At 39.2% G+C, this 25005-nt stretch overlaps 4 protein-coding genes across 26 annotated transcripts; 2 read left to right on the top strand and 2 right to left on the bottom strand.

The window, feature by feature from the left end:
- Positions 1 to 14913, top strand: LOC122075632 (partner of Y14 and mago-like). 21 transcript variants are annotated; one of them, XR_006139303.1, is made up of 7 exons: positions 1 to 357; positions 452 to 568; positions 3752 to 3988; positions 4489 to 4554; positions 5697 to 5841; positions 11734 to 11880; positions 11943 to 12520. XR_006139303.1 is itself a non-coding variant. In XM_042640720.1 (6 exons), the coding sequence occupies exons 1-5, from the start codon at positions 172 to 174 to the stop codon at positions 5838 to 5840; spliced, it is 750 nt and encodes a 249-aa protein (XP_042496654.1). In that variant the 5' UTR covers positions 1 to 171; the 3' UTR covers position 5841; positions 14554 to 14913. The 21 variants fall into 21 exon arrangements, 18 of the variants coding, with proteins under 18 accessions (XP_042496654.1, XP_042496661.1, XP_042496650.1 ...); XM_042640720.1 differs by lacking the exons at positions 11734 to 11880; positions 11943 to 12520 and adding an exon at positions 14554 to 14913; XM_042640727.1 differs by having other exon boundaries at positions 5724 to 5841; positions 11734 to 12520.
- On the bottom strand, positions 12391 to 13185 carry LOC122075634 (probable calcium-binding protein CML29). Its single transcript, XM_042640739.1, has one exon. It carries the CDS (start codon positions 13063 to 13065, stop codon positions 12592 to 12594), a length of 474 nt encoding a protein of 157 aa, XP_042496673.1. The 5' UTR covers positions 13066 to 13185; the 3' UTR covers positions 12391 to 12591.
- LOC122075633 lies at positions 13681 to 14807 on the bottom strand. Of its 3 annotated transcripts, XM_042640737.1 has the most exons (3): positions 14499 to 14807; positions 14260 to 14421; positions 13681 to 14086 (listed from the first exon to the last, which is right to left on the bottom strand). In XM_042640737.1, exons 1-3 carry the CDS (start codon positions 14805 to 14807, stop codon positions 14030 to 14032), a joined length of 528 nt encoding a protein of 175 aa, XP_042496671.1. In that variant the 3' UTR covers positions 13681 to 14029. The 3 variants fall into 3 exon arrangements, with proteins under 3 accessions (XP_042496671.1, XP_042496670.1, XP_042496672.1); XM_042640736.1 differs by having other exon boundaries at positions 13681 to 14421; XM_042640738.1 differs by lacking the exon at positions 14260 to 14421.
- Positions 14914 to 19853: 4940 nt separating the features above from the next.
- On the top strand, positions 19854 to 24797 carry LOC122077224 (nitrate reductase [NADH]-like). The gene is made up of 4 exons (XM_042643092.1): positions 19854 to 21017; positions 21244 to 21384; positions 22141 to 22373; positions 23244 to 24797. The coding sequence occupies exons 1-4, from the start codon at positions 20048 to 20050 to the stop codon at positions 24495 to 24497; spliced, it is 2598 nt and encodes an 865-aa protein (XP_042499026.1). The 5' UTR covers positions 19854 to 20047; the 3' UTR covers positions 24498 to 24797.
- The last annotated feature ends 208 nt before the right edge of the window (positions 24798 to 25005 follow it).

Here is a 25005-nt window from a genome sequence, read left to right as displayed (position 1 = left end):
TCTCTAGCAGTCACACTGGATGTTACACTTACACCCCCACTCAGACCTCAAAAACAGAACATTTTCTCCTTTACCTTCCCCTTTCATTTCCTCCAGAATCCACAGAGGCATGTCCACATTCGAGTGATCTTGAATGAAGGGTCTCTTGTTGATTGCTTTTGGGATTCTTCAATGGCTACCAGTGGAGGAACCGAGGAACAGCAGCAGTTCGATCTGTTAGGAAAAACCCTAAAAGAAGGCGAACGTCTACTAGCCCCTACCAGGAGACCCGACGGTACTCTTCGAAAACCCATTCGAATTAGGGCAGGTTACGTCCCTCAAGATGAAGTTGCGATTTACCAGTCCAAAGGTGCTCTGGTAGGACAGGGCAATTCATCGTTACTGTGCTCGTTTTGGGTCACTTCTTCTTGATCGTGTTTGCTTCTTATTTGTTTGTTTCTTCTTGGTGTAGCTTAGGAAAGGGTTGGGTGCACCTGAGGTTCCTCCGGGTCGTGATCCAGTGTTGGATGCGAAGCTGAAGTCTAAGTCTGCTAGAAGGAATGAAAGGAAGAAGGAGAAGAAGCAACAGGTACTTGGTTGCTCAATTTCTTCAGAAGGCTGAGTTTTTTAAGCAAATTTTGCATGTTTTGTTCTTACATGGAGTAGCTGAGTAGGGTTGCTGGGAAATTATTTAGTCTGCCCCTGTAACAACATTAGGACCTCACATTACTTCGTTATTTATTGCAGGTTGATTTGTTTAGATCATGCTCGATTTTTTTTCTACTGAAGTTAACTTTGGGGGGGGGGTTAATATTTGAATTCTGGGTATAAACTTCTCAGATCTCTTCATCCTTCTAATAATTAGTGTAACAGAGGCTATGATCTGAGTTCTTGGGTTCTAACCCAGAGGAATTTCTTGATGGCCCTTCACTGTATGTAGGAGTTGTTTGAATCCTTACCTTGATGGTTTTTATTCAGTGCTCTTAATGTAATTGGATTCTATTGATCTCTTCTTTCGTTTTTCCCCTGAGGTTTCCAGGAAGTCAGTTTATGCCCTCCCACCCCACCCCACCCCACCCCTCCCCTTTATTTGATAAGTGACTATTGTTCTATTAAGAGATAAAAGAGGACAAGAATACAACAAGGCTCCAAAGGGGAACCAATCCACAAATTTAGATAAAAACAACAATGATTGACTCTATACTTTATGGAGCAAATCCTAGCCATTCAAACCAAGTATTAGGATGATTCTTCATTAAGGATTAATGATTCTTCATTAAGGGATCAAACAATCTGAACTAGCCTATGGGTAAAGGGCTCAATCAAGGAATTTAGGAATCGAAAGGATAGGGCAAGAAACAGCAGAAATTAATAGAAAGTTCTGAAAATTCTGCCTAGGTTTTCAATAAAGAAGTTTGAGAACTCATAATAGACTGATATATTGGTGAAAGATCGCTGAAACACAAGCCACTAATAAGTAGAGCAACTACTACAGGCAGCAGCATCAATGATAATCGATGCATCAAACAAGGATGAAAAACCCTGACATGAAAATTGATGAGGATAAAAAACCCTAAAAAATCGATATAGGTAACTGTGTCTCTCAGGTCATTGGAGAAAAGGGATTTGAGAACCAAAAGAAGAAGAAAGAGAATAGTAGGGAGCTCTCGGTGGTTTTAGAAGCTACCACCAAGAGGGAAGAAGCAGAGGTAGGGTGGATGGAGGCTATAGAAGAAAGACCGAGAGAGAGAGAGAGGCGAGAAGAAAAGAAAACGAGACAGGGCTGGGGTCCCCTTGGGACAGATCTCAAGAGGGATTTTGGCTTTCATACCATGTTTGATTGGGAGGAATGAACTAGCCTGTCTACTCTGTCATGCCTCTTTATTTATAACAAATAAAACATGTAGATGTTACAAGTATGCCCTCATATGATAGAATACCCCTATATCCATATTACAACAGAACTTATGAGGCTCTACTATGATAATAAGACAACTATCAGTAAAGCCTATAACCCAGTTTCACATGATAGGACCAAGCATATTGAGATTGACAGACATTTCATCAAGGAGAAATTCGATCAAGGCTCAATTTGCATTCCATTCGTCACTTCAAGAACTAGAGGGATTGACTTTTAAGTTCTTCCATCCTATTGTATTCAAGTTGGGCATGAGTGATATATATATGCACCAACTTGAGGGGGGAGTGTTAAGGATAGACTAGGCGACTAGACCATCTAGGTTCGGTGTATGTAGGCTAAGGGTTGTGACTATGCTATGACTCTAGCTAAGCATACCTTATCTGTAATCCTTTTCCACATTATTATAAATAGACATTCAAAGTTACTACAGGACCCTCTTTGGCTACAAGCATGGAGAGGGAGATGAGTGAGAGAGAGTTGTTATGCCACTTAACTGCCACAGAAAATGATTGATCAGGGAGAGGGCAGTTGTGAGACTATGATGGAGATACCAATCTGCCCAATGGTGCAATGCTCTTTTCTACTAATAATGTAGACAAGGGATAGGGAGTCTAACCAAGTCTCAACTGCAGGAACTTTTAATCAAAGAACAACCAGAACAAAGTAGGAAAGCAGCACAAGAGATCTGACCAAAGGGAAAATCAGATCTGGGATGAACTGAGATGGAGTTCTATACCTTGGAGTGCTTGAAAATGGTAAAAGAAAAGATAATAAAGTAGAAGATTCTTCTGTGACAAGCCAAAGCATTCTCCCAATCTCTTCTCTTCTTCTCAACTGAAACTCCTGGCTTCTATTAGTGTTTTAGGTGCTAGCCAGTTCAGAATACTTTGAAATTTCTCCGGGTCTGCCTCCACTCCGTTTGATGATACAATAAACCTGAGAATATAACTTTTGACAGCCTGAAAGAACATTTTTTAGATTCATATATAACAGCTTATTTCCTATGACTATAGGCTATACCCAAAATACCCTGACAACCATAATCCGAGCACATATTAACTTTGCGTAAAGAAACTCTGAATGGCTGGGGGATGTCTCTGATAGGAGCTTTGCCTTGTCAACAAAAGCTTTTGCAACCACATTCACACAGCTACTACTGTCAACTATAGCCTGGGTAACCGTGTTGCCACTCTTCATACGGGTGTAGAAAATGCAATTTCTGGGTTTATCTTAGTCTCACTTGGTCAGGATGTGGAAGATTAAGTCTTTGAAATTTTGTCACTTAAGGGCAATCTCTTGTGAGGAACATTATCAGAAAGCTCAGTCACCACCTTCCAAAATGAGATGGAAGTATTCTTGAAAATGTATCCTGTATCCTTAGTCCAAACATCCCTAAAAGTATGCTTGATCCCCTTCAATGTTGATTTTTTTTTTCTCTGTTAATTTTGTAGTTTGTGAAGCGTTTCACAAAATGTACATTCCTAAATACCTTAAAAATTTAAGATACTATGCACCACATACATGTTATGAGGTCACTATTCGGTAGACATTTTACTCTCCCTCCAGCGCTGATGCTTATTGGAGTTGAGTTGCGTTTTCATAGTTGAACTAATCATCTCTTGAGAAAGATTGATATTGAAACCACAAGTTGCATGATCTTCTGGCCTTCTGGGATCATGTCTACTCCGCAATTTCAGTGTACCTTTTTTTTTCTTGGGGAATTTTATTCTTATTAAATATGTCCTCTTGTTTAAGTTCTCGATAGTATATGGATGACTCCATTCTCTGAAGATTACATCTTTGTCGTTAGTACTTTATGATTTCTTTGGAAATAAGACTGGTTACCTGTAGCAGGCTGCCATTGAGAAGGGAAAGAATTTGGAGTCGAAAACCACTGGAGAGGTGCCTTCTGCTGAAGATATGGGCCCAAGATCAAAAGGTGTTGAATCAGTAACAGATCAAATGAACATGCTAGATGTTTCAGAAACTCCTCCAGTTGTTGCTCCTTCTACAGATTCAACTGTGTGTCCCAGTACTTTGGGTCCTGGTCCAGATCTTGACAAGAGAATTAGAGCACTCAAAAAGAAGGTTAGTTTTCCCTAGCTTGATGAATTTTACATTGATGTGGTGACCATAGTTCTGCCCCTATTGTTTTACGTTTTTGAGGTTATTTAGCTCAGCCCCTTTGGGCAAGCTTGATTCGTTTTAACCTTTTCCCCCTTTTGTGGTAAGGGAGGAGACTCATAGTAAATACTATTAATTTGTTTTTTGTGTGCTTTATTAGAGTGTAGCTCAAAGTACAGAAACAGTTATATAGTTTCTTTGTTATGCATATACTTCAAGGTTGTATGGAAATCCTATAATTTTTTGTATAATTTCTTTTCGCAGAGAATAGACACTCCCACGTACTTTTTCCTACACATGCGAAAGTTTTCATCCACTAATTTTATGGAGTGTTATGAAGTTTTTATCATTCTGAGGATATCAGAAATGCTGCAATTGTAACATTGCTAAAGTGAAAGGATATAGTTTTTATCATTCTTGTGGTGCTGCCTTGTTGGAGGTACATTGACTAATGGCTTCTATAGTGCACACCTTGTTATAATGGAGGCCACGGTCAGCGAATGGCAGCAGATGACCTTCCTAGGCAACAAGTGAGTTGACTTGAGATGTGTTTTAAGCATGGTATTCCCTTTTGGGTTGTGTACCTTATTATTTTGGTTATCTTTTTGTATGTAATCTTGGGTGGCAGTTTGTTTGTGCCTCGTGGAGGTTTCTATTCTTGTGATTCCTTTAATGAAGTCGGTTATTCTCATGGGTGCTTATGTAGAGGGTGATAAACTCTCACTCAGATGGCTTGGGCAAGTAAGCAAGGGAACTATAATATGGTCTAAAGTTTCTATTTTGTTGATGCGTATGGTCATCTTTGTTTTGTGTTGACTGTCTGACTTTGTTCTAGGTAATAGCCAATATTACATTATTTTGAACTGCCTGCAATTTACCTCCATACCCGCAGTGTAATAGCAAGCTCTTACATTCCTTTTAATCTTTTCTGCATCTGTGAGCCCTTAGTAGCATGGAGAGTCAAATTAATGTTAGATTTTGAAACTTCGAATGTCTGGTTCTCTATGGACACCATATCTCAGAGCAGGAGATATGTGATTAATTTCAAGTTGGAAATTTACATTCGAGGTAACAACCCACTAACCCTAGGATGTTTATTCCACTTGAATGCACTTACCGGTACTTGGAACTTTATTGGTGGAAACAATGATGGTCAAAAGATCATGTAAATTAGCACTAGAATAATGCTCTTTTACAAAGTTTTCCTCTTAAAAGGAGGATGGAAGATGAAGGCAACCAATTTATCTCATGTAGTGGTCTGGCACTTGTGCTAAACCATAGAAGCCTCATAGCGGCCTGGGCTGATCTGATACTGCATGGTTGCCATAGCTTTGTCTGACAAATGATTGGGGTGCTTTGAAGTTTTATCACAACTCTCAACCTTTGGGCAAAACTGTGAAAATGAATCACAATTCGTTTTCCATTTCAATGCATAGTGTATACGTCATTGATGGCTATCTTAACCCCTAACCAGTACTGGAAGTATCACTCCTTACTAATTCAGAATTGTTTCCCTTCCTAGTTGGCAGTTATTGCTGCCATTTTGTTTCTTCATTCTAAGTGGGAAATTAGTTTTTTCTTTCAATGCTGGGTCTGATAGTTTTGGGTTTAAGTTCTAGAGTAAAAGGAATGTGTAGCAGAGTTTTCTCAGAAGTGTGCTTAAATTTTGCAGATTCGGCTAACAGTAGCTCAACTGCAGAAGACTGAGCAAAAAGATATGAAGCCAGGACAATTAGAGAAAGTGGCAAAGTTGGAAGGCTGGTGTGAGGAGCTAAAACTTCTGGAGGATGAGAAGGCAGAGTTGGCAGTATCATAAGGTGACCCTTAGGATCAGATTCATCAGAAATGTTCAATGCTTGTGGTTCAATCTGTTTCTTATTCTGTTTTTGAAATTTCTTTACCATTCATGTTTCCACTAATTCCTTCTTTCCATTCTATATCATGCACGACCGTATATTTTCATGTTTTCCAAGCCTGTTGGTGTTGAAGAACCTTTGTCATCCTGTTCAATGGTCACAGGATATGGCATCATGAGAGTTAGGGTTGCTAATGCTAGCAAGAGGATATGAAATTAATGAAAGAAAATAAAGAGAGAGGATTTGTCAGCCTGAGAGTTACAACAAGGCAATGGTGTCAGAACCCTAAACCAAGGGTGGGGAAAAAAAAAAAAAAAGCCATTTTTATAACAAATGGTTGGATGGACAGTTCAGTCATTTTCCTGATAGTGATTATCAACTAGTATTTGCATGCAGAATTTTATCCTATATTGTTGGGAAGAGGGTACCCGTGTAGATATACAAATTCTGGATTGAGAGAAACAGTGAAGAATATTTTAAGTTCCTCTTGAGGAACTTGTTCAAGTTGACACTTCCTTCCTCCCTTCTCTGGCCTATGGTGCTTAGGAAAAGAAAGGACTGAGAAGATAAGTTGCAGAATACTTTGGTACTTAGGGGAACCTAATCCTCCGAGGTAGGGGTGTCAATTCTTAAACCGAACCGGTAAAACCGGCCGGACCGAACCAATAACAACACGGATCAAACCGAAGCCTTATTGGGTCGGTTTGGTTTGGAGTATTGCAATCCCAAAACCAAACCGAACCGCACCGGAAATCGGATGAACCCGAAACCAAACCGAAACCGGCTCAAAACCTGGACCGAAACTGAAACCAAACGGGTAAGAAACCGAAACACTCCAAAATTCATTAAAAAAATCAAAATTTGCATAGTTTTGTATACATTTGTATGGAAAGTCGAATCCAAACTGGACCAAAAATCAAAACCAACCAGGTTACAAATCGATTTAAGAAACCGAAGACAAACCGAAACCAAACCGCACCGAAACCAAAACCAAACCGAAACCGGAATTTCCTTATTGGTTCGGTTTCGGTTTCAACTTTCCCACACCGAAACCGACTCAACCCGGACCGAAACCGAGCCGGACCGACCGATTGACACCCCTACTCCGAGGTGACTTATTGACATTTCACAAACTTACTTTTTTATTGTTTTTCCTATTAAATCCTATTCTGTTTTTTCTTGTCTTTCCAATTAAATCCTTGCATGACTTAAAGCTAGAACATAGAAATAACCACCCCTCCTCCCACTCCACCAATTACTACTGAAACACACAGAAAAATAATTAGTACTGTAAGCTAGTCTAACTACCTTGCATCAAATTGAAACATGTAAAACGAAGGGGAACCATGTAGTTGGCCCCTCCAAAAATGTGTTCATATCAAATATCAACTACAGCAATAAACTAAAACCAAATTAAGTTACCAGATAGCAGATGGCGGCAAACAAAATCTGGAGACAGTGAGCGACCTATGGTCTTGATTCTATGAGTATTACGTTTAATTACAGTCTTTTTTTTCTCTCCACCACCACCCCCCCCCCGCGGCCAAAAAAAATAGCATGGACTCCCATTATTCCTACAGCTATAACGAAGGGAGTGGGGAAAAATTAGAAATGGATGACTTTCATTACTTGAAAGTTGGATTCCAAAAAGAGGACTGTTTTCCTCAACCACGGTGAAAGAGGAATTCCTTCACCGATGGCCATCATTGCAGTTGGATGGGTGCAAGGGAATAGTTGGGGGTATTTAATAATAACCCTAGATTCCTGGGTATTTCCTTCAAAAAATGTCTCATAAATCATAATCATTGTTTGGGAACCAATTACGTAAAGGTTATAAGGAATTCCTTCACTGATGGCCGCCATTGCGGTAGGATGGGTGTCAGGTTAGGGTTATTTCGGACATCCAACAATAATCATTGTTAAGGCAAAGCTGGAATCGTATAGATTTTGAGTTGTAATTTCAATTAAAGTTAGCATGGTGGTTTTCTTTGGAAAGGTTGTGAAGCCTCCGAATTTCTTTGGTCTTTAGGCTGGGCAGCCGTTTGCCTCCCAGAATCTAAGGGTGGTCTTGGTCTAAGATGTATCAAGGATGCTAACACTGCTGGTATTACTTAGCTGATCTGGAAGCTAGTCACAAAAAAGTAAAGTATCTGGGTTGAAAGGGCGTACTCGGGGCTCCTCCGCTCAAACTCCATCTGGACAGTCACGGCTTTATTTGATGCTTCTTGTGTTTGGCGCAAGATCTTGTCCGTTCGGACAGCTGTTATTGGAGCCATCTCTTCCCAGATTATTGATGGCATCTCTACCTCTCTTTGGCTTGATCATTGGCATCCTTTGGGAATTCTTCTTCACGCTGTAAGTGCGAGAGCCATTTACAGTCTGTGGCTTTCCAAGCATTTCACGATTGCGGATATCATGTCCTTGGCTTCTTGTTCTCCTCCTGCCATGGACTCTCCCCAGCTCATTGCTGTTTGGAACTTGCCTCCTATTATTAAGTCTCAGTAAAGAAGAGATGACTATACTCTTTGGAATCCCACCGCTTCAGGCCTCTTTAGCTCCAAAGTGGCTTGGGATTATGTTAGGTTTAGGGGAAACTTCTCTCCTTGGCACAAGGTTATTTGGTTCAAGCATCACATCCCACGTCATAGCTTCATTATTTGGCGAGCCAACTGCCTTCCAATGCAGTCATTCCTCATCCATCGTCAAATTCTGGTCTCTCCCTTGTGTGGTCTTTGTGGAACAGAACCGGAAGATATGAACCACTTGCTCTTCTTTTGCCCCCTCTCTGCCTCTATTTGGAAAAGTGTCCTTGCAAAGTGTAGGCCTAGAAGTAGAAGGATTCTCGCTTTTCAGAGGGAATGGAATGGATCAACATGACTTTCACCGGGTCTTCTGTCTATGATTCTATAGACAAGCTTGATTTCGTGCAACCATTAACCAGATTTGGATGGAGTGTACCCATAGGAAAAGGACTTCCAAACCTCACCCTCTTAGGCAGATTTGGGAATCCATCTCTTTTGATGTCAAAGGAAAGAATTCTGGTGTTTCTTCCACTTGTATTACCTCTCCTAGGAGGAGTCATATTATTTGTCTTGGGGCCTCTTCCCCCTCTTTGCTTCGGACTTTCTCTCTCATCTATTGAGGGTTTGTCCTTTGCTTTTTCTCTCCCATCTTTGGGAGCTGTTGTATTTTTTTTCCCCCTCTTTGGTAATGAATATTTATTCACCAAAAAAAAAAAAAGCCAATATGTATAGTACTTCACATATTTCAGAATTTGAGTTGAAAGTTTTGAATTCTAGAACATTAATTATGAAACTCCACCAGTGTTTTTTATGCTGCCGGTCGCAAGCCCGGGTAAAGGAGGAGGGTTGGTGCGTCAGGGAGGCAGCCAGCATTGTATAAGATTAGCTAAATTTTTTTAGATTTGATCCTAGAGTTATAAGGAATGCATAAATTAGAGCTGATTCAAAAAGTAGTTCCAATACATTATAAGTTGAGAGAGCCATTTGAGGTGGTATGGACATGTGCAACAGAGACATTTGAATGCTTTTCCAAGGATGAGTAATATGATTTAGATTGGAGGAACTGGTCAATGAATAGGCCTAAAATGACTATAGGAGAATGTGAGGAAAGATAGCTTAAGACTGGTAACAAGTATGGCTTTGAGTAGAGTTGATTAGTGAAAGAAGATCCACATATCCCACCGCATCTAGTTGAAAAAGGTTGAGTTGAGTCGAGTAGAATATTAAGGATGAAAATTTTCTTTTTGATTCAATAATCTATGCTGCCTAATTAAACAATTGAATTTTTTGAATATTAATGACTCTTTTTTTTCCTCTTGCTAGTGGCTGATCTTAATTGTGTAGCCCTAGGTTACGTGGACAAACATAGAGATTTATTTCTGCACAGGAGCACAGTTTCTTCCATTTGGAGGACTTTTGGCCAATTGCATAATCGATCACCATAGGCATCCCTTGTCAACCTCACTGATGGACCCTGATTTGCATCCTCTACCTTAATCATGTTAGTGGATATGTGGCCCTTTTAGTGGATTTTGACACCCACATTCCCATTCTGCATATCCTCCAGTTCCCTGGGGAGATTTTTTGTGGTAATTTAGGGAGCATTTGTAATGAATAAAGTTATTCTTAAGGGGTTTGGAAATTGAGTTTGAATTTCTCAAAATTGAGCTGATGTATCCAGTACCAGGCAATGAAATCTAACTCCCACATTGACCACTTATCAGCCATCCTTGGGTAGTCTATTAATTCCTTGCATGTTATTGTTTCGCTGCCTAAATTCTATCTTCACTTGTTTGCTCTTCTTTTTTTTTTTTCTGTGAGGTGAGGTGGGGTAGGGGGTAGAGTCTTCATCTGTTTGCTGCTAGCACTTTAAATGGGTCAGCTTCTCCTCTTCTCATTCCGTTCCTCTGCAAGCTTCTGGTGTTGATTGTGCTATTGGGATTTAGAGGCTAAATGCATTAAGCGGAATCTTGACAGATTAGGCTGCATTTGGATCGAACTATTCCTGGTTTTCTAGGGTGGATCTTCTGGGAATGACCTATTTGATAATTGGATAGTGAATCTTGTGGGAAGAATTCTTACTGTAGAAGTCTTGTGTCATTGGTTTGTAGATGGGAGATGGGTCCAAACCTCCCCTCCCCCCCCCCCCCCCAAAAAAAAAAAAAAAAATCTGATAAGAAAAGGATTTTCTCAAGTAGGTATTGGAACCCCATTGTGCGGCCAACCTGGTTTGTAGCTCTTCCAAATTACCTGGTGCAGCTGCCTACCTTGTCGGGGTAACAATTTGGTGGACTAGGCCAGGTATAACACTGAATCTTAGAAACTTTGCACATGTTGGCGTTGAGGTTACTGCAACTTTTGGCTAGAAATAGAAGGCCGGTTCTGGCCTGACTACCCCGGCCCCCAACCCCCAAAATCACTCTTGCATTAAAAATAATAACTTACTTTGAAGTTGATCTTGATCTAATAAGCTTGTTAATCATATAGATCGGTTAACTATGTCCATGAGACCATCTAATTTTCAGCCCTATCGTATTTCTCTTCCTGGAAATTTAAAGCTTTTAAAACTGGTCTAAAATTCTGCTTTTGCAATTATTTTGAACATTTGCTAACGCACAGGTAAAAGTTCAATAAATGGTGGGTGATATCATTGAGATAGAATCCAAGAAATTTGGCACACGGGCATTTTCCTGTATTATTTATTATGTGATTTGCATCATATTTAAGCTGAAGTCTGGTTTGGCTTACCAAGCCCATCATATTTTTCAGCCTAGACTGACCTTGTAGCCATTTGGTAGAGCTGGGGCGCAGCCTTGCTCCCTTCTACATCATTTTCTAGCCAGCCAGGACAGAGAGGGACACCAGAAGGGTACTTTGGATGGAAAATTTGTTAACCTCACAGATAATGTGAGCAGTCTAATCAGCTGTCAGAAAATATTTTTTATTTTCACTCTTCTTGATTTCAGCTGCACTAGGTTGTGAGTGACCTTTCACATCTTCTGTGAAGTCGAAAGCTTTTGGATGATTACACGGGTTCCATTCTAAAGCATGGTTGCAGAATCAGGGTTTTCAAGTTAACTCGCCCTCCTCAAAACCTAGTGACTTGGGCAAGTCAGAAAAACCAAATTTCCCCTATATTAAGCTGAGGAGAGATCAGGGAGTTTTCGTCACCAAATTGCCTCTATTGGCGATACATTGAGTTCTCCCTGGGGGATGTTAGGGATTGAACATTGAAATATTTGATATTGACATATTGATTATTTTTGTTTGCTTCTCTTCTTCTTTTAATTAGTAAAGTTTGTAAAGTAGCTGAAGTTGGGGATGGAAACAGGGATGAGGCTGCGAATATTGTTGTTGTAGAAGTTGAGTGACAAGATGCGTAAGGGAGCTGATATTGGGTAGGGACTTTACATGAGTAGTTATTGGAGACATGGAGGAGGCAGCGGAAACGGAGACATTAGATGCCAGCTTAGACTTGGTAAGCATTTATTCTTCGAAACCTCAGCAGATATGGCAGCCTCAGTTTTCCTCTTTTTATAGGGCACTGTTGACTGGGAAGTCCAGGAGGATGGAGCCATTGAAGCAGTTGTTGTGGAGTGGAATCGGCGAAGCTACTCCAGAGGAGAGGGAGTTGATGGTGGCTCGCAGATCCTAGGATGGGAGGGAGGGAGTGGGAGATCCATGCCAGTGCTGTAATGGTCGTCGTGCCATGAGGAGGTGGAGGCATCACGTGATGGTCAGTTGTAGATGAGGTTGTCATGGGTCAGTTGTAGATGAGGTTGTCAGTGGCATTGATGGGTCTGGCGGAGGTGGTTGCTTCCCACTAGACAATGGCTGTGAGGTCTTAGCGTCACCAGGGAGAAAGAGTTACTGTGACAGAGAGAAGGGCAAAAAATGACCAGACTAGGGCAGGTTTCACCTCACAATTTATTTTCATTTCACTTCACTTCTACTCAAATGGTTTCAAGGTGTCAAGAAGTTTACAAGATATATAAGGAGGATGTCGAGTCATTAATCTATGAAACACCTTAGAACTTTCGATATCAGCATAGCTTTTGCTAGTTGCTACATTGGATTTTGATGAATAGCGATGCCCAAAACCCTTGGCCCTTATTGCATATTATTATTACCCTTTTAGCCTATATATATATATATATATATATATATAGATAAAATAGACTGAAGGAGGCTAAAGGAGGGAATTGACAATGAGTCTGAAGTCCTCCAAACTGACAGCCCCATCCCCATTCTCATCCATGGAGGCTATTATATTCTGGCAATCCTCCAATGATAACCCAACTCCCATATTCCCCACAAGCTCATGTAACTCCTCCCCTGTCAAGAGCTCATCATTGTTAAGGGCCAAAGATTCAGAAGCGGTTTGAAGGAAGGCGGCCAAGCCCCCGAGCTCAGTGTCCTTTGTGTTCATCTCCAAGAACTCTTCAATGCTCAGCAACCCATCGCCATTAGAATCACCTTGCTGCATCATAGCCTTCACATCTTGTTCATTTGCACCATACCCAAGTGAACTTAACAGGCCCCCAAGCTCTGCAACAGTGATGAAACCATCATTGTCAGCATCGAAGGCTCTAAACGCCTCGACCAGACTGAAGACATGGCTTATTACCTCGGTCTGCGAGGAGATCGATCCGAGTTGAGCCATAGATGAATGGAACTTCCCAAGTATGTTCAGAGACTGTTAGAGATCTCCTTTTTTATAGAAGAGCTAAAAGGGATCCATTTAGATATTCATTGATACCTCCTTTATGTCGACATGAAGCAGAAAAGAAGGTTCTATTCCCAGAATGGTATTCCTCATTATCCTCTTTAACAGTGTTGGATGAAAGTTCTTATTCCCTTACTGATAGATATTCCTTATTATCCTCTCTGTACATGAAATGAGATGAGGATAGACAATTGAAGTACCGGTGTTGGATGAAGGTTTTTCAAGGGAATGATGCGTTTTCATATTAATGTAATACTGACCAGACCAAGGACCGAAACCAGGTTGAGCCAGAATGGGTCCTCTAGAAGATTTCTTATTGACACCCCATTATCTGTCAATAATTTGGCATGCCCTTTTATAAGATAGGTCCTGCAAACTCCTCCATTAGCCCCTTTATTGTAGGAGTATTAATCCACTTCTCCCATTCCCCCCTTTTGTCATTTCACTTGTGTATTTGAAAAATATGCAAGACAATGATAACCTTCGAAAATTGCATATGGTTCTCTCAAATTAATTTGAAATCCCTTTTTTCACATGTGTACTTAAAAAATATGCAAGACAATGATAACTTTCAAAAATTGCATATAGTTCTCTCAATTATGAAGTGAATACATTGTAAATGAGAGTTGAACTTATGACCTCTTAATTATAAGGTACTGGTTTTTGTGACTTGTGAAGGATATTATTCTTGAAGGACCAAAGATTCAATCACCTCGTATAGAGATATACTACTTCACTTGAGTCTAGAGACCTATGCCATTGCTAGAGAAACCGAGCCAACTGTATATGTTGATCACAGGAATAGCAGAATGGTTCTCGTACGTAAATATGATCCCTATCAAACCAAGTAACCAAAAACCCAGCATTTAAACACACACTGCCTTTGTATCGAGCTCTTTTATCACTTGTTGCGTTTCCAACCTCTAGATAACTCTTTAAGCATAGACCTAAGTCGCTTCTGCAAAAACAAAAACATTAAGCTAAATCTTTGAAAGAAATGCATGATTAGGTTCATCAAATGCAGATCCATTATTCAATTTGGGATCTAGAATCGGATTCATACGGATCTGAACTTCTACTGCAATGAAAAAGAGGGGAAATGGAGATCGATGCCAAGTATGAATGCCTTACACAGAAGTTGTTTGAGCAATTCCTGCTTCGAGAATTCGATTTATAATCAGATCTCTCTTTATCTGATAGAATCGGTTCATATCCTTCCCGGCTTCTCACTGGATGGAAGATCTTTTGGAAGAAAAGACGGCATTTCGATCGAGATTTTCCCCAACTACTCCACTATAATTCGAGCATTATCAATCTAAACTTGCAATTATGAACATTTGCAGTAAATTGAGGTTAATTAGTTACTTTACCTTTCTTTTGGTTCTCAAATTCGTCTCTAACCATCCGATCTGTTTCTTATGAGAGCTCCTTAGCTGTTGAGCATAGGCAAGGAGCTGGGCCTTACGATCGGAACCGTATCTTTTTGAAATTGGAGGTTTAGAGCGGAAGCAATGGTTTTGCCTATTCGATTTGCTGCTGGACTTGGATTTCCGATGAGGTTTTTGATCTGCAGTTGATGATGATTCAACGTAGACAGTGACGATGACGCTGCCATGATTCTTGCTGGACTTCTTCTTCTCCTCCCTTCTCTCTTTCTCTGCATTTTCCTTCTTTCCCATTGAATCGAACCAGGGATTTTTGGCGAGCACTTGGAATTGGAAAGAATGAAAGCGGTGTATGCATATTAAACGTTTCCAGTTGTAACAAAGCTAGTCAGTTTCGGCACCTCTCTCTCTCTCTCTCTCTCTCTCTCTCTGTATAACACGCACACACAAAATTCCGATTAACTCTCCAATTCCTGGCACACAGTGACACTCTGAAAGAGTTAGACAGGAGTGCGGCCGATTCGGAGACGATTCGAACCGGAATCTATGGACACCGAGCCCCCCTACTTGACCGGGATTTAGTTCTCGGTATCGGTTGAGGATCGGTGTATATCAGTCACTTTTGCCTCTTGTTTTTCAGAAAAAAATATATTTTTTTAATGTTTTACCCCTGAAACGATACAGGCAAATCGGTTAGGGATCGGGGATCAGTCTCAGTCAATACCAATATGATATGGCCAATATAATACCGATACTTGAAACCATGCTAGTTGATTATGAGTTTGAAACCTTGATTGTAGCTAGTAGCTACAATGCGCAAATGTGAAACAGTCCTATTGTGACTATACAATGAGGTACCCATCATGCAGTCCTAGATGTGGCAAATGTGTGATCAAGCCTTTTAACCCTTGGATGAATCTTTGTAGGGTTGGTGGTGTAGGGGAGAATCTTTTTGTTCCATTGTACAAAAAGGATCACTATGAGAGGGTTCCTGCATGCTCAGGGCAATTGGCATTCTATATGTGTGCGTGAGCATTTGGGTTAGTCTTGTTAGGAAATAATTTTGTAAGACTTGTCAAATAATATTTAAGATCGTGTTGTCTCCATGCTGAAGAATCTCCCATAGGGCTCCCATTGGCTTGTGTGCTAGCATGTACTTACATAGCAAGGTAGCATTCTCTTGCCCTAATATTTGTGGATACAACTATATTTTGTTAAGGGAAAAAAAAAAAAAAAGCTACCAAGCTAAAGCCTACACCCAAGCATAGGAAGGGTGAAATGACCACCTTACCCCGTCAAATAAAAAACCTCATCCTTGTTGAATGCCCCTATGCACATTGTGTAGGGATCACACAGCCATGTAGTGATCTCCCTCCTACTTTTATTTTCATAATTTCACGAAAATGTATTCAAAATTTTATTGATCACCAAAATTGAAAGTGTTACAGAGGACGTTGCTTTTGCTTCTGGAGCACTATCATAATTAGTTATAAGGTGCTCTACAGTTCTACTATGTAAATTTATTTTTATTTTTTTAATTTTTTGATAATTTTTTTTCTTAATAAGATAAAGTAAAAATCTCAATGTAAAAAAAATAAAAAAATGAAAGACAATATAACCTCTACGTTTAGTCATAGAAGGTGTGAAATGATCGACTACCCCTCATTATAGGGATAAATTCTACCATTGATAATGTTTCAACATGTGCTTTCATCGATCCCGTATCAGTGTAATAGCCAATTATCTTTTTAAAGAACTATTTCTCCACTCAAACCTCAGTCAAAAAAAAAAAAAGACCATAGTTGCGGACTGCACTAATACTTCTCTTAGGACACTAGTGTAGAGTATCGTCCATGAGTTTTCAGCCAAACAAAGGTCCATGAGCAAGTAGAGTAGCCATTTTTTTTTTAAATCAGATAGCAAGTAGGGCAGTAGACCACATAAATACATTTCTTGGGCAGAAGCAGTACAGGACCACCTCAGCTAGAAGGTGGATAGATATTTTTATAACAATATAAGTTTAATTAATGTGTTGTAAACAAAAATAATTTAATATTCTTAAGCATCAATTTAGGTATTGATATCACATCGATCATATTATATTGGTATCAATTGAGATTAAATATCCACATCAACATCGGATCAATCCAAATTGAATATTAATATTAATTTACGAGTTGAATTAAAAAAAAAAGATAAAATTAATTTATTTATTTAAATCAAATCTAATTCAATCTGTATCGATATTATTTAATATCGACAAATACAGATAACTAAATCTTTGCTCTCAACTGTCACGATCGTACGATGTAATTATTGAGCTAGGCAAACCATTGACCCCATTGGAACCCACACATCACGTGGCAAAGTTTCAGTTTCACTGCTTTTTCATTTATTTCTGAATTCTATAACTCCCAGAGGGAGTGCTAGTTGGAGCCATGTTTAATTGCTCTAGAGCTGGTTTAGTGTCCATTGATTTGTTAATCATTCTTAGCTTCTGACGAAAAATTTGGCTGGTTCTTGAGGAAATATCTCAGCACCTTCTTCTCTATAGAGAGAGAGAGAGAGAGAGAGAGGTGGCCTTTGATGAAAGATGGAGTCACCTATGGTTTCTGAGGCTACTGTTGTTCCCTGTTCATATTCCTTTCTCTTCTCTCAATGGCCAGTGAAGCCTTCGATGCGCCACTTCTCAAAAACATGTCTCTCTCTCTCTCTCTCTCTCTCTCTCTCTCTCTCATGCAAATTAGGACAGTTTCAACAACCCTCAGTTGACAATCCTGCCGCCTAGCCAATTGTAGAGGAAAGACAGATACAAGGAGATAGTATACACTGTATAACTGAACAAACTATTTAAGTTAATTAAATAATTATTTATTAATTTTGATGGTCTTAATCAATTAAAAAAATGATAAAAAAGAAACTTGTCTGATCACATGGTTTCTGTGACAGAATATAAGGACCCGTGTTAGGATTGTCCCCCACATTAATGTTAAGGCCACACAATTTGGCAGTGATTTCTTACTTGTAAAAAATAAATGAATAATCTAATAGTATCTCACGGGTAACAATTGAACTCGCTTATATTCAACATATGGGTTCATTATAAAAAAAGATACGTAAATTAAATAAAAAGAATGTCTCCTATGTGGGCATTTTCATTGTCATGTAAATAGATTATTTGGCTATTTCTTGGATAGAAATAAGACATGATTTAGATTAGCGACATGTCAAATTTTATATTGTACATTGATATGCATATTTGGATATCTAATTTTCTAGATTTTTCAAAGCTCTACTCTATTACTTCCTAAACTCTATTTGGGCTGAATTTGACATGTTAATGAGAAACCTCAAGGCTTATTTATCCATAAAATTTGAGTCTCATTATAATTACGTCTATGTGATCGACATTTGGGCTACATAAGAAGTCTTTTCTAGGTGATTTGTGTAGAAACTAAGAATTAACTTTCTGTTTTAACTAATTTGAAGTTTAATATTAATTTCTTTTTCAATTTTTTTTTTTATCTATCTAATTAACAGTGCTTCATGAGAATTTGACCATAGCTAGATACTTAGAGAGTATAGGAGATATTAGGTGAAGGAGTGAGGGTACCTTAAAACCTTAAGTCACATAGTGAAGACATGAGAATCGAATATGTGACTTCCTAGGAGGTTTGCACTCTACTAGTAGATACCAATCAACTACATTATTCTCCGTTTTTTTTTTTACAAATTTTTATTGAACATTTTTCTTTCCTTTTTTGGGTAACTTTTTTATTCTCAATATGACAACTTAATCTGGGAGACCCAATGTTAATGTTGTTGAATTTTTACTCAAAAATTGAAGGGAAAAAAATCACGGTAGGTAATGTATGGTCACAACTGATAATAATCCTTTGTTGAGCAATCTAGACAGCCTCAACCAGGACAATTCATTACTAGCTATTGATATGCTTGTTTATGCAAGGAAGGGAAACAGAATATTTTTTGTGAGAAGAAACATATGTTCATCAATAGTGACATTGTCATATATATATATATATATATATATTTTTTCCACCTAACCTCCAAAGCAATCTTATGTGCTACAGAAACATATACAACTAAAACATAATCTATATTCTACACCCCGTCACCGCCCCCCCAAAATCCATACTGTTCATAATATTAACAATATCATGCAATAACAGAAATAATTCTCAAGGCCAACCCTCTTTGCTGCCCTTCATTACCTTTCTCTCTCTCTCTCTCTCTCTCTCTCTCTCTCTCTCTCTCTCTCTCAATACACCAATCTTGACCAACTGCTTCTCAACCTCCAGAAAATGCCGAAGTCCTCGACATCACTAAGGCTAGATTCAGATCACATCATGGGTAAGAGCTCTATATGATGTCCAATATTTATATTCATACTTTCCTAAAACAAACAAGATGTCTTGACAACAAATATTGACTCAGGTATTTCAATGATATCTGAGTCAATATTTTGAATTATTAGAATAATTCTTGACGAATTTCAATGATGAAAGCTCTAAGTCACCACTGAAATTGTCCTTATTGGTCCCTTCTTTGGTTACTTATGAGTCTTTATTTAACTGTGGATCATGTTTTTTTTATGAGAACTATTTTTGTATGAGTTGATCCATAAAGATGAAATTCATCATAGAGTTAATTATTTGATGGATGACATTTGTTCGAATCAGTCCTATATAAGAATAATTTTCGCACGAGGACGTGATCCGTTCTCTCTTTATTTAACCCAATATTGTGGGTAGTATTACACTGTATTTGTAAATTTTACAAGAAATGGTTATAACATTAAGATAAACTATAAAGGGGACCAATGTAATTAACCAAAAATAATGACAAACTTTTTATTTTATTTTATGTTATGGATGCATTGTTTTTTCAATTATGACCTGCTTGGGCCGTATTGTATATTTTATCTAGGATCAAAATCTTCTGTTTTTTTCATCCATGTTTTTTCTTGTTTTGTTACCGGCAGAATGCGATACATGGACAATAAAAAGACCAACGGTCAAGATTAGATGAGAATTATTACATCTGATGCATTGATCTTAAAGTTATTCATGTGTCACGTTCTGCAGATAGCAAAACAAGGAAAAACAGGGATGAGAAAAACAATAGATTATTTTTCTTTTTATCTGTGGGCTTAAAAGGGTGTGAAAAGAAAACAACTAGTAGAATATTACATGGGCTTTGTAAATTGGCGGCGCCATTGTATCTGGCTCTAACTCTAGCATCTTCGACCCATAGATCTCAAAAATTCAAACATCACTCCTCACGTCACGTAATAGTTCTGGTAACAATAGGCCCCCACTACCATCCACATGACACGTTTCTCCTGTAATACTCGCCGAAGATCCTTCTCTCTTTTCTAAAAATCATTAGAAATTGAGAGAAGAAAGAGAGAAATTAGAAGTGAGCCTCATCGCAGAAGAGAAGAAGTAAGAACTAAGAAAGGAACACAAGCCTCTAGATCTCCTTCCATTCTCTTCTCTCTATCCTTCTCCAAAATGGCTACCTTTGTTGATAACCTCGCTCAGTACCTTGAACCTGGTCTGACCGGCATCGTCCATGGCTATCGAACCTCTTCCAACTCTCTCTCTTACTCGCTACTCCCTCGTTTTCCCCTTCGAGTGGACGACTCTTCCAGTGAAGACGAAGCTGAGTCTGACAGGACGTACCGTATCCGAGACATTAACGATGAGGTCGAACCGTCCATCTTGGATTCCCGTGATGAGGGCACAGCGGATAGCTGGGTGGAGCGTAACCCGTCACTGATTCGACTCACCGGTAAGCACCCATTCAATTGCGAACCACCCTTGAGTCGGTTGATGCACCACGGGTTCATCACTCCCGCAACTCTCCACTACGTTCGCAACCATGGTCATGTACCCAAAGGAACCTGGGAGGACTGGACCGTCGAAGTGACCGGACTCGTAAAACGTCCAACCCGGTTCACCATGGACCAGCTCGTGAACGAACTCCTGAGTTGTGAATTCCCGGTGACACTCGTTTGCGCCGGGAACCGACGTAAAGAACAGAATATGGTGAAACAAACCATTGGTTTCAGCTGGGGTGCTGCTGGGGTTTCTACTTCGGTGTGGCGAGGTGTACGGTTGAGAGATGTGCTCAGGCGCTGCGGTATCTATAGCCGTCGGATGGGAGCACTGAACGTGTGTTTTGAAGGAGCGGAGGATTTGCCTGGCGGTGGTGGTTCTAAGTATGGGACCAGCATGAAGAAGGAGATCGCGATGGATCCATCACGTGATATCATACTAGCGTATATGCAGAACGGAGAGCTATTAAAGCCCGACCATGGGTTCCCGGTGCGGATGATAATACCGGGATTTATTGGAGGGCGGATGGTCAAATGGTTAAAGCGAATAATTGTTACCACCAAGGAATCGGATAACTACTATCACTATAACGACAACAGGGTCCTCCCATCCCACGTGGATGCCGAGCTAGCGAACACTGAAGGTGCGCACTGGACTGCCTATCCTCCATCCTTCTTGGGAGCTACTTAAAGAATCTTTTACTTTTTTTTATTCAAAAAAGATTTTGATTTTGATTTTGATTCTGATTCTAATTCTGATTCTGATTCTGCCTATCCTCCATCCTTCTTGGGAGTTACTTCAAGAATCTTTTATTTTTTTTATTTAAAAAAGATTTTGATTCTGATTCTGATAATTTTGATTCTATGCAGCTTGGTGGTATAAGCCTGAGTATATCATCAACGAGTTGAATATTAACTCAGTGATAACAACACCATGTCATGAGGAGATCTTGCCAAGAAACTTTTGGACTACGCGGAGGCGGTATAAGTTGAAGGGCTACGCATATACAGGTTCTAATGGAATCATTTAAATATTTCTATTGATTTATTAATTTTTAATGGTAGAAAATGTGTAATCAAAAGTATTTGCTGAAACAATTAATATTAACGAATAAAAGTATTAAACAACATGAAAAATAGTTAGATACATGTACATATTTAGGGGATCAGTATCATGGTGATTTGATTCAGTATCGATCAATATAAATAGATATGATCGATTCGTATCAATATTGATTTATTGATAATCGATATAAATACTGTGAACTGAATCCCTGACTGCTCTTCCTCTGTTTATCAATATTTATAAATTAAAAAAAAATTAATATAAATTATTACCATTGATATTAATATCAATACTGATACCATGAATTAATTAATTTTTTTTTTTTTATTGTAACATGCATACCAATACCATTTTTCACCCATTATTTTTTTTTTTAAATTATACAAATTAGCATCCTTATCAATGGGCCCTATCTTGAAATTGATGATAGAGACATTTTAGACAGTTTAGCCAAGTGGCAAGATTTTGACAAGACGAATCTGGCTGTTTAGGCGGCTTGAAATTTCTGTAAATAAAAAAATGGACGAGGAATTTTCTTTTGTGGTGTTTAATTTAGTATTTATTTATTTATGATGGTTGCCATGGGCGAAACATCTTTCCCAGGAAGGGACCAGCACGGAAAAGCAAAGCTTTTTACCCAATGTCTCTTCATTTGGCAGCTTTTGGAAACACGTGAATTACATTTTTTTTTTTTTTATAAGGTGGAGGGAGAAAGATAACACGTGTTGAGGTGACATTGGACGGTGGGGAGAGTTGGATTGTTTGCCAGTTGGACATCCAGGAGAAACCCAACAAATATGGCAAGTACTGGTGCTGGTGCTTCTGGTCACTTGAGGTGGAGGTACCGAAATTACTTGGTTCCAAAGAAATTGCTGTAAGGGCTTGGGATGAGGCTCTTAACACTCAACCTGAGAAACTCATCTGGAATGTTATGGTAAGCATTTCCAACTTAGAGCTTAAATTTGATGTTGCTTTGTCTGCTTGGGCCCACATCTGTTATTGAATTTGACTTTTCTTGGGACAATGACAAGTGTCATGTTCACATCAAAACAACTGGATGATGTGAGATGCTTGGGGTTTTAATTTAGAAGTAGTTGGTGAAATGTCAGTTTAGGTTTTAATTTACCCTAGCTATTGGTCCCCACACTTTCCTACTTAGGTTCGATGTAAGAGTTTTGGGATGGACGGCAACGAAGTAGGCTAAACGGGCCCCACAGCTACTTGGTTAGGGTTTGATATGACAGATTAGGTTAGGGTTTTGAAGAAACTGCCAAATTCATCCATTGAGGAGGTTTGACATGTTCTTTCCATTATTTCAGTTTGAGGGTCCATTTAAATCTAAGAACTTATGAGCAAAGATATTCTCTCTTCTCCGTTGATGAAGAAAAAATTGATTTTTTATTTAAAATCAACGGTATTGATACAACTTGGTTAGACCTGTCTCATTCAGGGCTTTAGTAATCGGAATTAAAAATGGTATCAATATCTGTCGATATCGATTTGCCCTTTTTACCTACATTTGGTATTGATTCGTTGATACAAGATTGGCTTAGATGGATATCAATCCGATTCAACCAATTCTTAGAATCCAAGTCTCATTGCCGCCATATGATGAGAAAAATGGATTATTGACTCTTGGTTTGATATCCCATAGATTGGTAAAATCCCATGTAAGAAGATGTTCTCATGGGGGAAATGATCCAAATTAAACACTAGTTCAGCCTATCTATGAGACTTTGAGATGCCACTTGTACTTGGGAATTGGGTAAGAAAGCTAACATGCAAGGTGGTATGTTATGTGTAGGGAATGATGAACAATTGCTGGTTCAAAGTGAAGATGAACGAACGCAATACTCAAAAGGGTGAGATTGGTATCATGTTTGAGCACCCGACCCAGCCAGCAAACCAACCGGGTGGGTGGATGGCTCAAGAAAAGCACCTCAAAACGTCTGAGAGTAACTTGGAACCGTTGAAGAACGGCCCCTCAGTGACCTCCAATGTGATACCCATGGCCGAAGTGAAGAAGCATAACTCGGTTGACTCAGCTTGGATTGTCGTCCATGGTCACATTTATGACTGCACCCGGTTCCTCAAGGACCACCCTGGTGGCTCCGATAGCATCCTCATCAACGCTGGTACTGATTGCACCGAAGAGTTTGATGCAATTCACTCTGGCAAAGCCAGGAAAATGCTTGAAGATTATCAAATCGGAAAACTCATTACCACCGTTCCTGACTCAGTTCCTGACTCGTCTAATGTAATAAACAACGTTGCTCTAATACCAGGAGAAAAAATCAAATGCAAGCTCATCTCTAAGACCTCAGTCTCTCATAATGTTCGTGTCTTTCGTTTCGCATTACCATCAGAAGATCAAGTCCTTGGATTGCCAATAGGTAAGCACATTTACGTTTCAGCTACAATAGATGGAAAGCTCTGTATGCGTGCATATACTCCAACAAGCGCCATTGATGAGGTGGGCTACTTTGATCTCATCATCAAGGTCTATTTCAAGGGTGTAAACCCTAAATTCCCCAATGGAGGGCTTTTGTCGCAGTACTTGAACTCACTTCCATTAGGTGCAACCCTTGACTTCAAGGGTCCATTGGGTCATATAGAGTATACCGGCCGAGGTAACTTCACTGTCCATGGCAAACACAAGTTTGCAAAGAAGCTTGCCATGATTGCCGGTGGGACTGGAATTACACCTATCTATCAAGTTATCCAATCAATCTTGAAGGACCCTGAAGATGAAACAGAGATGTATCTGGTCTATGCAAATCAAACAGAAGATGATATCTTGTTAAGGGATGGATTGGATTCCTGGGTGGTGAAGCATGAGAGATTTAAGGTGTGGTATGTGATAGGAGAATCAATAAGGGAAGGATGGAAGTACAGTATTGGGTCTGTTACAGAGAGTGTTCTAAGGGAACATTTGCCGGAAGGATCGAGCGATACGTTGGCGTTGGCGTGTGGACCGCCGGGGATGATTCAATTTGTAGTAATGCCGGAGTTGGAGAATATGAACCATGACGTTAAGAACTCATTGCTTGTGTTTTGAAGTGCGAAGGGTGGCTATGGTTTTAGTATTGTTGCATAGTTTGTACTCTCTTCTTTTAAAATAATTTCTTTTTTCTACTTTGTTTAAAAAAAAAAAAAGAAGGCAAAGAGGTCTCAAATTTAGGGTTTACTTGTTATTTTAGGGTGAGAGGATGATAAAAATATGGAGGAGCTTGTAATGGTTGGTGGGGAAGTATGTGATTATATGTCAAAAGGATTATTTATTTTATTTACTATTTCACCTAAGGAGAATCATGTATTATCCATTACTAAATTTAACATAAAGAATATTTTTATCCAATCTATAAAGGAGGAAGTAGTATGATCAAGAGAAATGTTGGAAAGAGCTATGGTTAAAATGGAATGATCTTTATCTCCAGCCCTCTACGTCATCAAACAAAACACAATGGCAACCTCAAATGGCAGGAGGCTGCTAACTTACTTTCCATGAAAAAAATGAAGCTTAGATTAGAAAGAGCTAGATTTCACTTCTCCTAAGTAGAAAATCC

Source organism: Macadamia integrifolia, chromosome 4, assembly GCF_013358625.1.
Source record: "Macadamia integrifolia cultivar HAES 741 chromosome 4, SCU_Mint_v3, whole genome shotgun sequence".
Taxonomy (NCBI): domain Eukaryota; kingdom Viridiplantae; phylum Streptophyta; class Magnoliopsida; order Proteales; family Proteaceae; genus Macadamia; species Macadamia integrifolia.
This window is presented reverse-complemented; position numbering and strand designations above follow the sequence as displayed.